Below are 16,372 nucleotides of genomic sequence, written 5' to 3'. Positions count from 1 at the left end.
AGCAGGAATAGAGCATATTACACACATATTGCTCTTGCTGGGGACTCTTTTGTTATGACACCAATTTGGGAAAATTTAAGGCTGGAGTTTGAAAAATTTTTTTAGCTCTGCTGAAAAAGATCATGCCCAAAATCAGAACGTAACAGCTCATCGTGCTTGGGTCAGAAATGTGTGTTGAATAAGAAGTGCACTTTTAAGGAGGCACCATCTGTCAGTTCCAAGAAGAAACCTGATTCTCCTGTTATTTCAGTAGCGTAGGGGAGTGATCCTGCTGGAGCTGACTAGCCCTGCTGCTGTCCTGAGTGGGCCAGAGTCCTGGAACTCTGGAGCACAGCCCAGGGCTTCCATCTAGAAACTGTGGGCCCCGAGCTGTAGAGGGTGCACTTACAGGGCCTTACAGTGGCAGAGAGCAAAGTGGTAGAAAGGCTAAAAAATACATATAGAAAAATCTTAATATGGCTCTGCTTGCAAAATAAAAAATCCAACAACCCCAGAACAAATGAACAAAAACACGAACCTGGAGTTTTCCCAACACTTTTGGCAATTACAATGCTATGGTTATTCCTACACATTGGTGTGTTCATTTGGTTCAAAGTTAGTGCAGTTGCAGTAGAGGGCTGTAAGCAGGTGTGTGGGAGTAACCAGATGCTTTCATGTTACTGAAGCTTTAGTTTCTTTTATCAGACATTATAAAATTGTATCAGTGTGCTTATATAATGTTATTGGACAGTAGTAGTTCCTTACAGGTAAATACTTGGCTAATATTAGAACTGAGTCATGCAGATCACCCTTCTTCCTCTTCCTAAGGCCAAAGTTGACTGCATTGCAATGAAATAACCGTGGAGTTTCAAGGTTTATTTTTGACACCTCCCAGCCTCCCCAAAATGTATGAGTCTCAATTTTTTTTTTTTTTTTTTTTTTTGCCAAGGAGGCAGAAAAGATGAAGAGAGGCTTTTTCACTGTTTTTGTGGCCATGGAGCAGTGGTTTTGTTCTGATTTTTAATAGAGAGTTAGATCAAGGTGCAAGTCCCTGCTGATGTACCTGATTCCAAGCAGAACACACCATTAAGTGTTCTGGATTTGGTTTGATCACTTGCTCACATTCAGCAGTGATATTTCATACACTCTTTCCCTTCTAAATTTTATAGTTCAGAATGTCCTCTAAAGACAGTTACTTGGAAAAAGATCGATCAGAGAATTTGTGTTCCCCCAGTGCAAAACAGGGGGGAAAAAAACCCTTGAAATCTCTGCAGTTTCTAAGAAACAACATTGTCTACAGCTCAGCTCCGCCTTTAGATCCTTGTGGATCTTCTGAGGCTACTTTATTAAGCAAGTCAAAGCCCTAATTTTAAAATATGATGTAATCAGTAAGAATTGTATGTGTTAATATTCCATTGTAACGAACTCTCGTTTTTTATATGCTCTCTTCTGCTGTGTAAGAAGAGCAAACCTGAGTCATCCCACTAATTCAATATCCTAAATTCACCACAGGCTGATGGGTGGTAAAACATGAGCCCTTCCACAGCTCCTACAAGTGGTAACAGATGAATCACTTCTTGAACATCTGCCAGCAGGATAATGTTAAAAGGGGGATTTAGTCATTTTAACATTTATTAATTTACCCATTTAATTTTAGACCCTATGCCTTGACTTTGTCAGTTAAATATCCATGTCTGTATTTGCTCTCTATAGAGTGGGAATTTATGCTTTTAAAGCCAGTTTTGGGTTCAGTGCTTCAGTGACCACTGTTCACTTGTTATTACACCTTGTTCAAGAAGGGACTTACAGCTTTATAAACAACTGTATCAGTGAGGAAACCCACTGGGAGGATGACAGGGGAGTGAGGAAAAAATGTCTGCACCACAAAAAAGCGCATTTCCTTTGTCTGCTACAAGACTGCTCCTGGCATGGGAGGCTGCAGGCACAGAGTGTCCTGTTGCTGTGACAGCCTCTTGCTGTCATACCAAGGGCTGACCCAAGCCTGGAGGAGCTGCAGCTGAGCTGTGTACAAAGTGCTGCTTTGCCATCGTCTGTCACAGCAACATCTCATTAGAGGCTGAGCAAAATGATGTTTTCTGTCTAAATCTTAGTATTTCCTAGCTGCTGCTGTGCCTCTTAATGTTTCCTACACCAAATATCAGGAGCCCAGTTCAGGTGGTGGCTCACAGGCAAAGGAGAGAATAAAAGCTGCTTGCTAGCAGAGAGCTCTAGTGAAAAGGAACTAAGAAATGGAAAAATAGCTGTTATGTCCTGCCGACTATACCCGAGGAATATCTCCGAACTTCTTGAGCAGTGCAGCCAGGGATGGTCTGTCAAATCCAGTTCTAATGTGCACAGTTGTTGGTCCCAAACCTCCTACAGTCAAGGGCATTATGTGTGAACCCTTCACCTTTATCTCCTATGGTGGGGCTTCCCCAAGGACACTCTCATTCTGCTTATGTCCAGCATCCCACAGAGTCAGATGCTTCTCAACTACCCCATTGTGTTTTCCAGTTTGAGTTGGACAGGAGCAGCCTTGGGGGTGGCACAGGCTGCGGTCAGAGTAGAAGCTTGTCCCAGACCTCTCTCTTATAAATTGATAGCCATATTCCTATTGAGCTATTAATAACAGGTGATAATAATGACCTACGTAATGGATGTAAGGGTTGTGGGGTTTGGTTTTGTTTTCTTTCCCTCCACTGGTGCACAGAAACGGTGCAGTAAGGACTATGGTCTCAGGTCTGCAGGATTCTGCAATCCCTTTATCCATTGGTGAGGTTGCACTGTGGGTTTCTTTCTCCTTGTTGGCTCCTGAGCTGTTTAGTTTGTGCTATACTGAGTATCAAGCTGCTAGTATGTTGAAGAGCTGATCGGAAGCACTTTGTGAACCCTCACCAAAAAGAGCCATTACTAACTAGTAAGGTGAGAGAGCAAGAATCTTCCAGCTGGAGCTGGCATCTCTATTAGTGACTAGGAAATACAATGGCATTTAGCACATGACTTTCATTCATTAAATGCATTGCTTAATACCCTTTCTTATAACAAAGTGCCACCCCTCCTAAGCTGAGTTTACAGCTCTGTGGAACTTCTCAAAGCTGAGGAAATACTGATAAAAGTTCTGGTTTCTTTTCGTGGGTGGATATGTATAGTGTTAAGCAGTGGTGAAAATGAGTTGTCTCGATTTTTTCTGATCTTCTATAAGTGATTGATGGGTTGGTTTAGAGAAGACTGAAAGACAGTAGTGAAAGGATCTGATGGCTCTCTGGAGCTATGGGGACTGACATCCTTTAGGACTAGCTTACAAATATTATTGACAACTGAAAATAAGAAAGCAGTGTTAGCGAAGCAGCCAGGACGGAGTGTGGGAGAGGGCCTGAGGGTAAGGCTTTTTTGCAATTTGGTAAGTCTGGTTTATTCCCCAGCTTTGCCAGTAGACTTCTTTGACCTTGGTTAAGCCATTTAGTTGCTGTTGCTGACATTTTCCTGTCTCAAGCCTGTCTCCCTGAAGTGAAAATTCTCTCTACGTAATTTTTTTGTGTGTATGTCTACAACAAACATCTTACCTTACTGAGGTAACTGGCTATGGAAAGGAGAACAAATGGAACACAGCTTAGTGGTGTGCACAGCTTGATTGATATGACTTAGAAGTAAACACCAAGCTTCCTTCGTGGAAAAGATGAACTTTTGAATACACCCTTTCTCTTGGTTTTATGAGGGATTACAGGAAATGTATTCAATCTGTGTGAAGATATAAGGCTACATATTGGGATGCGATGCAGATTAATTAATCAAAAACTTCTTGTGGTGAAACAAGAACTCTTGATTTACACTTAGAAGAGATACAGAATTTTGATACAAAGAGTGATAAGATCAGATACTCAGAAGTATGAAGACACTTAATTTCTCTGGTTTTTGTGGATTTGTATTTAGGTGGTTGGAGTGGATTGGGATGATTTTATGGACAGTAAAAGAGCATCTCCTTTGCCTTAAAATACTAATTTCTTATGTTACTCAGTTGGTACTATTTCCTTTGCCTTTTTACATTTTCATTGTAAGGATTTTCAGAAATATGAAGTTCCCCTTTAAACAGCATATTCTGATACCAGACTGCAGGAAGTCTAAAAATTACATCCCTTGTCTTCTATTTATTTTTGCTTTTCAGAATTAAAGCCAGAGTAAATATAGATAAAAGAAGCCATTGTGTTAGGGAAATGTAAAATAAACACAAACAAACCCCTGAAGACATATGGAAAATCCTAAAAATATTTACTCCTAGCATCAATATGTAACTGAGGGGACTCACTGTTTGCAGCTAGTTCTTGTGTGTGGAACAAAGTGAACTGAAGGTCACGCTTGTGAATGAGGCCTGTGATTTTGGGGTGCACTGCTGGATAGAAGTGTCAGTATCCCCCTGCCATCTCTTGGAAGTCAGTGCCTTGCCAGTCAATGCAGGAAAATTTTAGGTGCAAAGTTTGACTGAAGAAGGAGTTAAATATTCATGATCTGTGGACAGTTTTTTTAACATTTTAAAAAAAATAAAATCTTACAACCACCACCAATAGCTATTACCATTCTTAGCATTCCTTTCTTGGCATCCTCACCACAAGATTAATTCCGTGGGAATTTCATGACTGTGATGCTTCATCAATCCAACAAGCACAGGTGTTTAACCACATTGTAGGAGAGGAAGGCTGTGATAAACATAACATCCCTTCAGTGGAGACATGTAAACCAGCTGGGGCCTTCAGCTAGTTTAGCAGCTTTATTTTTAACCCTGGTAGAAATATGGACTTTGGGAAATGGGCCTTCTATTAGTTTGACTAAGGTATGGTCAGAAATGAAGACAGGTCTTCCGTGTGCCAGAAGTGTAGCAAATGTCAACTAGCATTTGGTGAGAGTAGAAGAATCTGCAGCTGCTGAGGATGTGGCCTTCTGAAAACAAGGGTTAATAGAAATGACCTTTTTCATATGTAAATCTGACCTGTCCACACTGGACTTCAGTCTATAGGGGAGAAAGCAGAAAATTGTGTTGCTGCTGCTCCTCCTGTAAACCCGTGTTTTTCCTGAGCAAGTAGTATGCTACCATTGTAAAACGTAGTTATTTCACACCAAATTTGCCATAGGATTAGGCCTGCTTGAACGGTAAATCTCTCAGAACATCTCACATGACAGATCACATGTAGGTACCTTATTTGCCTGGACATGTTCATGAGGACACTCATGCATCCAAGAGTGAAGTCCAGTCACATCCTCCCGTGTAGTTGATGCGCCTCTCTTTTCGTTCTGTGACCCAGGTCCAAGCTGTTCTGAGAAGACACTGGAACCAGTACAAGATCCAGTTCGAGCACAGCTTCAGCCACTCGGACGCCATGCGCACGGCCTCCTACACCGTCTCGTCCATCAGCGACGTCCAGGGCTACAGCTACAGCCACGACTGCACCAGTGAACATTTAAATGGGAAGGGCTACCACGACACGGAGAGCGTGGTGCTGAAAACTGAGAAGCTGTATGGCTGACTGCCAGAGGCTGGGCCCAGGCCAGGGCCCTCCCCAGCTCCGAGGCTGATCTCATGACTTTGTGGCCAGAAGATTTTACCTAGCGTGGGATATGTAATTCTCCTGAATGATGCAAACTAAACCAACACGTTTTTCATATGTATGTATATATATGCATATATACATATGTTTGTGTTTCTGTGTATCTATATAGTATGGACATCTGTACATATATATATCTCTATATATGTATGTGCATTTATATAAAAATACAAACTTTGCCTCTTCAGTTTCTACTGTGTAGACAAAGTTGGCAATTTTTTGTACAAAGGGAATCAATGAAGGATTTCTTATTTTCTTGGAAGTTTGTATGACTGTGTTGTGTTGAAGCCACTTCACTTGCCTATAGAATCTTAGAGTGTAAATACCATACTGTATTGTCTTAATTCAACCTAAAATAGAACAAAGGAAGATGGTTAAAGTAGGTGCAATAATAATAGATTGTCCAGGTTAATTTTGTGTCCAGCATTTGACTGCCAAAAAGGCCCATCAGGTAGTCTGAGATAACAGACTCAAAGATATTGATGATTTAGTTTAGGCAAAGATATTGACAGTTTGGTTTGGCCAGTTTGATTTTTCTACTATTTTGAATCAAGCACAAAGACACCAGTACAAGTCTGAGACTGTACTCACTTCTGTACTGCAATATAAAACTTTAAATAAAATATCTCAAAGCTTGCTATAAACTATTTTTGCACATACAGGAGTGTTTTCTTCTCAAGTTTGTGGAACTTTCTTTGTGGCTTTACCACAGAGATCGATGAGGCCTTACTGCCAGAAAGAGAAGTAGTAACCTGGGTAACTCTACATCTTTCCAGACACTAATTAATAATTGAGGCTGATGGAACTTCACTCTGTGCTTAAGAGATTATTTACTGAATTTGTTGTAGTCATGTTATTGTTTTGTTTTAATTTTACGTATTTCCCTGGCCATATACTTGATAATTTATTCCTTCATTCTTGGGGCAAAGTTTTGATTAATTTTGTGGCTTTTTTTTTTTTTGTCTGAGAAAAGCATGTGAGACTGAACACGGAGCACATGTTGTGCCACCTTGAAAGCCAGTGTATGAGATTCAGACTACTCAAGCAAACTAATGTTAGTAATAGTCATTATTTGGAAAATCCAATTTAGTTTGTCTTACATAAGGTTCAAAACATTATGGACTGAGAATTTAATATTATTTTGGTGTGCTTGATTCTGAATCTCTGTGTTACTTAACTTGGAACAGTATTTTATAAGTTTTTTTCTTCACTTCTACTGGTTAACAAATGCCTCACTGAAAATGAGGAGGTTATCAGCAACATCTTGAGAAAATGTGTCTTTATGGCAGTCTATCTTTTTTTAAATCCTTAGGCTTAAAAGAAATAGTTTTCTTAAGCAAAATGGCAGAAATGCTCAAGAATGAGGGCATGATACAAGGTGAGTGTAGAAAAACTCTTACTAAAAATCACAAAAATGGAAAAGGGCTTTATTGGTTACTTTGCAGATAAGTCTGCTTCAAGTGGGGAAAAAACAGAATGAAGTAGAAGAAAAGTAGATGCTGGAGTTGATAGACTATTATGCTAATTAATGTATATCTGGTGCATGTAAGCCAGTCAAAAAAAATGAAACAGTTCTGAGACCACTTCATTTTTAAATACTTAATTTTGTATATCAACAACTTGGTTTTAACATTTAAGCATTTTCATCAGTAGCTTATCTGTAAGCTTCGTTAGCATCTAGTTAATTTGCTGTCACAGTGTTTATTGATTTGTGACTTCATAAGGCTTTAAATGCTTTGTATTTAGAAGGAAAACATTAGGAGGATGCAGTAAGTTCACACCACTTGCACCTTTCTGTAGTTTTTTTACAGATCTTACACACCTGGAGTTTGAATTCCCAAAGTTTTTTATTAACAATTTAGTTTTGTATTATAGGATCTCAGCTAGGATGAACAAATCAAGATTTCTGTTGTTCTGCAGGGCTCTCTGGTTGATTGATGGGAATGATTTGAAAGTCGGTTGGATTCTGTACTTTAGAATAGTGTGAAATCTTGCAATCAGATGCCACAATCTCTTAAATTGTAAGAAAACAGTAACAGTGTTGGCTACAACATGATTACTTACTTACAACTCTGCTTGCTGAGCTGTGTAGTGTTAAAATGTCTGCAATGTTCTGAAAATAGCAGTGGTGCAGAAAATCCCTGCTCTGGTTTGGCAGCATTACACTTGTGGGACCAGATCATCAGCTGGTATGAATCTGTCTTGAGTTTCATATCCAGAATCAATGGGTGCCAGCTGAGAGTCAAAACCCGGGCAGATGTGTGTCCATTTAAAACTACTTTGAAGTCCTTTATGGCATATTGTCCAACAATTATTTCAATGGTACCTGGTGGGTGGTTGTAATTAAAACGTGACTGTTTAGAGTGTGATACAATATTTGACTTTGAATCAAGCTTCCCTCTCAGCTAGGCAGTTCAAATTTAATAGCCTATAAATTTTTATCATTTAATGTAAAGTATTAGTTGTTAATTGCTCCCTGTCCTCTGTTAGAGAAACTTGTAATGGTAATTTGGGAAGGAAGATTGTTTTTCTGCAGAAAACATCCTGCTTCTAGGTGGACAGTCGCAGCATGGTTCCAAGCACTTGTCTGTCTTCACTTTGGAAAAGAAACACATCCAGCTGGTGTGCAAGAAAATGTTGGTAGCTGTGGAGGGTTATATGGCATAGGAGAGCTACATTTTCCCTCTCCTCACAAGAGTAACTAACCTATTTCCTGTTTTGCATTGGGAAATATAAATTCCCTATTTTGTCTTCCTACCTCACCTTTTCCAGTTCCTACACAAGCAAGAGAAGGGTCTGCTTTTTCAAATGTTTTTTTCTGTCACAATAAGTTAAAATCAAACCCTTATGCTGATTTCTCATGGCTGATTTTCTACCTTCAAGAGTGCTGTAGTCCTTAGCTGTAGGACGGAAGAAAACTCTGCTTTGGTGGGGCTCTGGGATTCCTTTGAACATACAAAATTATCTGTTATTTGCTCTTTATTTGTTATTTAGTGTGAGGATTTATTGTGTCAATCTACGGGAGCTACAGAAATACTTGTCTTACATTTGGTATCTGTATGTTAGTTTTCTGTGAGAGGAAATGTCTATTTTTAATGCTACTGTCTTCAACTAAATAAAAGGCTCCATTGCAGAGTGACCCCAGTTCTTTGTTTGTTTTGGTGGTTTTTTTTTTAATGTTAGAATTTATTGTATGTATTTTTTCATTGTGATGAACTGCTACAGTATTTGGCTGTAGAAATGCTGCAACACGTACTCCCTTTCATGTCCTGAAACATTTGGGCTGGAAACCAGGCAACATCCAAGTATTGTACCATGTAAATAAGAGTAATAGAAGCTATAGGATTGTATTTATTGCATACACTCAGAATGAAATGGGAAAAATGTGAAGTTATTTTTTGGTTGTGCTTTATTGTCAATTTGTTCATATGAATCATCACACATTTTAATTGCCGAAAGAAGTATTATGTTGATGATCAATAAAGTACTACTACATTTACTCTGATCTCTGGTGCTGTAACATGGAAATAACAAATCTGATCTAAACTAGGCTTTTGTTCATGTCCTATGTGTTAATTAAATATTAGCCCAGGGAGAAAATCATTGCATAGAGTTACTAAAAATTATTCTGTTTAAGTGTTTATTTAATACTTACATTTTTCATGCATAGTAGGGTGTTGCATTTCTGGAGGAAGCTTGCATAGATGACTTAATATAAAATGGCTGCACTTAAAATTATTTACTCAAAAACTTCATATTCCTATTTCTTGCCTCTTGAATTTGCCTTTTAATAAAAAGTATTAATACTTACTTATGTTAAGAAGCCAGATTTTCTCTAGAGACTAAAGGAAATGTATCGATCTTCTTTCCACCAGTCTTGGTGGATTTCCTCTCAACAGTGTTTGACCAGATCTCAACCAGAGGCTTATCTGTGCAGAAGCTGCTCTGATCTGTGAGACCTACAAGAAGTAAAGCAATAGAAAAATGAGTGAGATTTCCACCACCTCAACACAATTGATGATATCTGCACTAAAGCTGTGAATGACAGGTATGCTTTAAATCTGTAAAACTGGAGCTGTTCTTTGAACACCAAAGCCTATCTGACTCTAGACAGATGCCTGTCAGCACATCATTGCTAAACTTTTGAATGGTATCAGCTGATGATCAAACCACTATAATATAGATCAGGGAAATGCCAGAGTAAGTGGGCACTTCATATACAACTCGTTGCTCACCTAACTTGCCCTTCAGCACAGGCACTAGCCACAGCAGTATGTGGGCATAGCAGCTCTAGTGGGGAAGCTTTATAATTGTAGTTACATTGTGCCAACTTGGGTCTCCCCACCCTGTTGCAGGCCTAAGTTTCAAAAGCCAACCAGGTTAAGTGTGCTTCTGCCTGCAGTGGTGGCACAGGTCATGACAGCTCTGTTGGCAAGTGCAGCCTGCAGGAATTCTGTTTAACTTGCTCAGTTCCCTAGAGCTGGGAGGGTCTTCTTTTTGTATGCCTTTGAGCAAATCCCATGAAATTTAGAGCTGGACTGCTTACCTGCTTCCAGAGTGGAAAAAAAAAAAAAAAAAAAAAAGAAATGGAAACAGTATGTTGGTTTTTTTTTGTTTTGACTTTTGAGCAGCAGCCTATAATTCCAGGTTATTTTGTTTGTATCTAGTTCCTAGAACTGAAAGTCAGTAGAAATTGTTACAGACTCTACCACTACTAATTTATGGCTGCTGCTCCAGCTAAGCCCATGGTTTTCTCTTTTCTACCCATACCTACTAACACCACTCACTGCTTTGCAGTGATACAGACTCTCTGTATCTGCAACAATTATTTTGTACTTTTATAGATATAACTATAGAGAAAGCAGTAAAGCCAGTCTTCCAAATCCAAATGTTACCACCTGCAACAACTTATCCTTATGCCCAGCAGTAGAAAGTAACACAAATGATATTCACAGTAGGATTTGCAGTTGGACTATACATGTCCAAAAGCCTGTAACCACAGTATTTTGCTCTTGAAAGAAAATTATAGCATCCTAACCTCCATAAATGAGAGTAAACAGCAATTCTTAGATTTTATACATAATTTTTAAAGAAGAAAAGCTCTTAGAGCACAAGTAGCCTTGTAATATTTAGACATACCAACAAATTCACTAGAAAATAAAACAAAAAAAAAAAAAAAAAAAAAACACACCAAACAAGCACTTTGGCATCACCTATTGGTCAAAATGCCATTCTACTTTCAGCAGCATATGAAGATTACATCCTTCGAAAAATATTCTAAGTGCCCTACTAGTCTACCTCCCACAGTCTAGTCATGGCAGTCACCTCTGAAGTAAAAGTTATAATCCAAAATTTTAGGTTTTTATAGTTAATGGATTCTAAAAAAAAAAAAAATAAGTGCAAAGAAAATAAAAAATTCATTTTGAATTAGTAGACCGAGTGAATCACTCCCATTTTTAACACTAAGCCTGCAAATTGGTCTATGCACATTGAAGATAAAGTAACAGAATTAAAACTAAAACCGTAGTGAACAGGAGTAGGCTTCTTTATAGCCAAAGCTGGCTCTTCATTCACTGGGAGTCATTAACCTTTTGAGAAAGGACAAGCTGAGACGAAATGCAAAACTCTGTAACATGTCACATTTTGTTTGGGGCAACCATTTGTGTTCAAATCCATACTTGAAACTAGAACAGGGGAGTGGAGGAAGGGGGAGGCAGGTGGCTGAGCCGACAGAGGCATCCCCCAGCCTCGAGGCGTGTTGCAGGCTGCCATGGCAGCTCCGACTGCTGCAGCACCCCCTACCTTATTATACACCAGGCCACAGCCAACGAGCAGAGAGTTTAGGAACAGCAGCATTATTCTTACTCTGGCTAGTGAAATAGTAACAACATACAATACATTTCACATATAAGTGAATACAGGTTTGGCCACAAAAACCGTAGGTAAAAGCAATCAACCTTTTTCAAATCTCACTGAAAAGCCTCAGCAAGGCCTATTTTTACATCTACTATTTCTATAAATAATAATCAGTGAACAAAGCACAAGTTTTTTCCCCTGTCACTTCATCCTTATACACTGCAAGCATTCTTTTTTTCAGGCACTCATCTCTAAATGGTAACAAGAGACGGACTGGAAGTTCAGAGCTGACAGCACTGTCTATAATTAGAATTATTATCCATTATTGCACAGGTGTGTGTTTGTAATAACTTTTAAAAGACACTGTCTAAAAGAAGAATTTTGATTCATCCCCATGGAGATTGTGCTTCATTTGAGACAAATGACATACAGGATTGCTCTTTAAGCTAAACTTAGTTTTATCACTACCCAAAATAAAAATGTGCATGCTAAATTATTAAGATATTTGCAACTACAGTTCCTAATAGTTATTTCAAAGTTTTCTTCCCCTCAAGAAACTTCACAACATTCTAAATGAAAACTGTTACAAAACAAAATCTCTTCTGATTAGTACCAACTCACCTAGAGCTCTGTGCATCACGTGGATTTAACGGAATATAAAGACAGAAAACTCAAAGCCTCGAAAGCATCTTTTCTGGAAAAGTGCTTACACATTATTGTTAATTCTTGATTTAAGATGATGAAGCTTTTCTGGAAATTCAGGTTGCACAACCAGTGACAAACCAAACCAGGCCACACAGGAAAAAGAGGTGAGGTGACCCTTGCGGTGGTCCCTGGTGCTGTCTGGTTAAAGGAAGTTTTCATGGTGAGTGCAGTCACCTTGGCTGCTGAAGAAAAGGAACAACAACAACAGTCCCACCTGTTTCTCCATGTTCTGACAGTCCACTGCACATGCAACAGCTTTGTGCACAAATACATGAGGAAACAAAATGCTGACTTAGTAAGGAACAACAATCTTTTGATGTTACAAAAAGTACATTGCACTGAACGGAAATACATGTCAAGGAGTTTTGTTATTTGAAACACAACAATAAACATGATGCTGGGTATATTGGATTTAAAATAAAGAAAAAAAAAGTAGGATGAACTATTTTGTGCCTGCTTTTATACATGTGCTACAGAAAGGTTCAAAATCGGAGTATTTTCCCCTTTCATACCATGTACTTGTACACTTAGAGAAGTGATAACAACTTTGTCCCCTAAGTTCCACTGAATGTAAGACCTTAAACATCAGTAAAGATCTAGGAACACAAATACTTAATCACATTTTACTTAGCTAACCTTGAATATGAGCCAAATACGTGCATTTAACAAGCACAAAAGCACATTTGGCTGGGTTTCCCGGAAGGATCTGTGGCCTTATATATTCCACAGAATAATGTCCATAGCCTGATTTGTTTCTGTTACAAGGGACTCTTGTCTTCTGATTCCAAATGGACTCCAGGAGCTGTCTTCAAACACTGGCCTCTTCCATCACATTTCAGGCAGATGACAACAGTAGGGTTTTCCCTGTTCAAAGGTCTCTTTCAGTATTCTGTAGCCAGTCACCATGGATACTTCAGAATCTGTGACGAGAACAAAATTCACAGCAAGAGATCTCAGACTTGGATGAAAACTTGTAATAGATTTGCATTGCCAGTCCTTGGTTTGTGATTGGGTACAGCAACACTGCCTCCACTTGCACGTTTGCAGCTCTCACACAAAAAGCATCTCAGTTTAACACACTTGTGATACACTTTATCCACATGATGTAATGAATTAACTACGATTTAGAAAGCTAGAATATCAATTCTTTCAAAAGCCTCATAGTAAATACCTGTGGTAACACTAATTGTCTTTCAGATAATGTCAAGGTTTGGACTCTGACCTATATAGTCCTTTCCAGGCCGGGCCTGTATTTGCTATAAGGTATAGAAAATATTTTGCTTTCTTTTTGACTGTGGAAAATGACAGTAGCTATTTTTCATTTTCATTTAAAGCTAATCATCTCTCTTTTCTTTTTTTCCTCCTTGTTTTTCCCCACAGGGACTTGTTTATAACCATTAGGAGTGCTGTAAATAGCCTGCTCTAGCCATAATTAAAAAACTGATTAGAATGATCTGTAATTGAAATACACAAAATTCTTAATGAAGAAAGTTGAATCAGGAAGCTTTCACAGCAACAAGGAAAATATTGAAAGCAAAACTGGAAATATGCTGGCACCAAAATTCTAGAACTATATTTTTGTTGCAGATAATAACAGCACTACATACACCTATGTTACTTCATGATATAGTGGAAAAAAGATTTTTTTTAAAAAAAAGTCATGTAATGTGTTTTTTTTTTTTTTAGAAATAAGAGCACTTCAAGTGGTAAAATACATTTTTAATGTAAATTCTACCAAAATATTTTGAGTTTTACACCTTGTTCTCTTTCCTGCCACCTCAGACCTCAGTACTTCACAAGCTTTGGCTTTTTTTTTTTTTTTTTTTCTTCGCTCTTTCAACTAAAATCCTCCTCCTATTTCATAGCATTCGCCCCGGATCAACACCCAGCAGGTATCCACAGCCCTGCAAAATACTTCCGCTTCCACCAGCCACCTCCAAAGACCCTGGGAAGTGGGGGTAACACTGCTCCCACCTGGCATCTCTTTCCCAACCCCGGCAGCTGTGCCGGGAGCACAGCAGGACAGTCACTACCAATCCCTGGCTTTCCCTTTCAGCTGAGGTACACTTGGCACAGGGATGAAGGAAGCAAAGCCTCAGAGAATCTTTAACTCACACCCGTTTCCTCAATGAAGTTGTTCTGGCACTGGGGAATGACTGGCACTGTGCCTGCCTGCAAGGAAGAATGCACCGAGCTGGTTTTGAGGCTGTCCTTCCTCGCTGTGCTGCAGAATCTCTGGCCTTCTCCTCAGGTCCTCCTTTTTTATGCCTTTATAATGCTGTTGAAACAACTAAAGGGAAAAAGAATCCCCATCAGTTTCTAAGTGCAGCAGCTGATGCAATATGAAATACAGACATACCTAAGAATCCATCATATTTCTAATCTTGCAGAAGCATAAAAAAACTAAAGCCTGGAAGTACTAAACATCCACAGACAGGATGAACACCCTGAGAGCCAGCGGTGACACCGCAGGGACCCAAAGACAATTTCAGCATTCAAAGTCTATAGAGAGGTGTTACAAAAAAAAAAAAAAAAAAAAAAAGGAGCATTCAAAGTCTAAAGAAGGGGGTTACAAAAAAAAAAAAAAAAAAAAAGGCAAAAAGGTGCTTGTGCAGTTACAGACTGTCAATGATTTAAAACTCCAAGAAGAGACTATTATTGCAAAGGAAATACATTTTAGGCTAAAGAAAAATTGCATATTCCTCTATTTACAGATACTGTCCATTTGTTTTCCAGGCACATGTGTGCTGCTGAGAGGAAAAGTTCAAAGGGCACCTGAGGCTTCTGCCTTTATCAACAATGGGCACAAGCCATATGCTTAAGAGAAAGGATACAATAGCAACTTTACACGTTCTTCTCTTTTTCCTTCCTTAATTCCCCTGGCTCCTTCTTTTATTCACAAGATAATATCATCTGGCTCCACTACAGTGATTCTGCATGATAAACTCCTTAGCCACACAGTCCAGTTCCCTACAATTAGTGCCAAGATAAAGAAATGATTCATACTTCTCTTAAAGCAATATTTACTGTTGAATTTAAACACATTCTCTTGTTTTTAGAATAGATAAGAAAGTTCCCATAGACTTCAATAAAGCAGTATAAATAAGATGTCTAGACCCACCTAACTGTCTACAAGTGAGCATGATCATTTTAAAGATTGGAAATACTTTTTTAATACTGTCTTCTTTGGTTGCAGCTCAACAATATATGACTATAATGAGAACAACTAGTCTAGCAATGCTTCACTGAATTCTAAATAAAATGTACAGAACTAGCAAAGGTTTGGATCAAATACATACAGATGCATATCATTAAATAAAAAACCACCACGTTTGCCCTGCTTGCTTCCACCTAACCCTTGAATTAGTATTGCTGTCACATTCACAAATGGTCAACATCTGTATATGGTACTCATGGAACACCTTTTTGGCATGTTCCATTCACCAACTTCTTGGAAGGACAGGCTGTATGTTTTGCAAGACACACTTAAAGAATCACAGTTTTCGTTAAGTTGCAAATAACTGATATTTACTGGAGAACGTGAATGACCTCATGGGGAGAATATGCTCTGAAGTACATTAAAATACACAATGAAAAATATAATTAACAGTCCTTTCAGAAAACTCTTAACACCTAATTACCTTTTCTAGGCCTATTGTATTCTGTTTCCAGGCTCAGAATGAGCTGAAAGTAAGTATTGAAAACATTGTATGTACCTCTGGCGCATTGCAATCCTCCTCAGGATCCTGTAGTGAATCTCCTTTTCTAGACCCAGTGTGACTTTGACCAGCCTAGATAACGTTCTGTTGCTTGATACAGGTCCAAGATTACACTTAATTGTGTCAGAGTGATGTTTAAATTTAAAGGATGATCCTGGCAGATATGACTGTATCATCATCTTCATGCTCTGTTTTTCAAACAACACAGCTCAAGGGATGTACTAGAGATACATGGAGTATGATCCAGTATGTTCTTCTGAATGCAGAGAAAGGCCAGACAGACTGTTTCTGATGTATAGTATTGCCTTTCAGTAAAAATAGCTGTTTAAAATTGAGACCATGGGATCCCCTCATTAACAAACAGCATGAACAGCATATTCTCATTTCAGTGATGACAGAAAGCACAATTCAGCAAAAAAGATCTTGTTTCTCTCCACTTGCTTTGAACTTGTCATTTTCTTTTTGAAAGCATTCTTCATCATCTGTAAATACTTAGCTTGGCCATGTGATGGGGAA

General features: G+C 38.7%; 1 protein-coding gene across 1 annotated transcript in view; it reads left to right on the top strand.

Moving 5' to 3' along the window:
• The window catches only part of CALCRL (calcitonin receptor-like), a 24,695-nt gene extending 19,200 nt beyond the window's left edge, over positions 1-5,495 (top strand). Inside the window, exon 12 of the mRNA XM_008936464.1 lies at positions 5,274-5,495. Coding sequence (XP_008934712.1) covers positions 5,274-5,495 — 222 coding nt within the window. The remainder of the gene's footprint in view (positions 1-5,273) is intronic.
• Positions 5,496-16,372: the final 10,877 nt, after the last annotated feature.

Source organism: Merops nubicus, unplaced genomic scaffold, assembly GCF_000691845.1.
Source record: "Merops nubicus isolate BGI_N331 unplaced genomic scaffold, ASM69184v1 scaffold3, whole genome shotgun sequence".
Classification (NCBI taxonomy): Eukaryota; Metazoa; Chordata; class Aves; order Coraciiformes; family Meropidae; genus Merops; species Merops nubicus.
The sequence above is the reverse complement of the archived record's forward strand: the minus strand, read 5'-3'. Positions and strand labels throughout refer to the sequence as shown.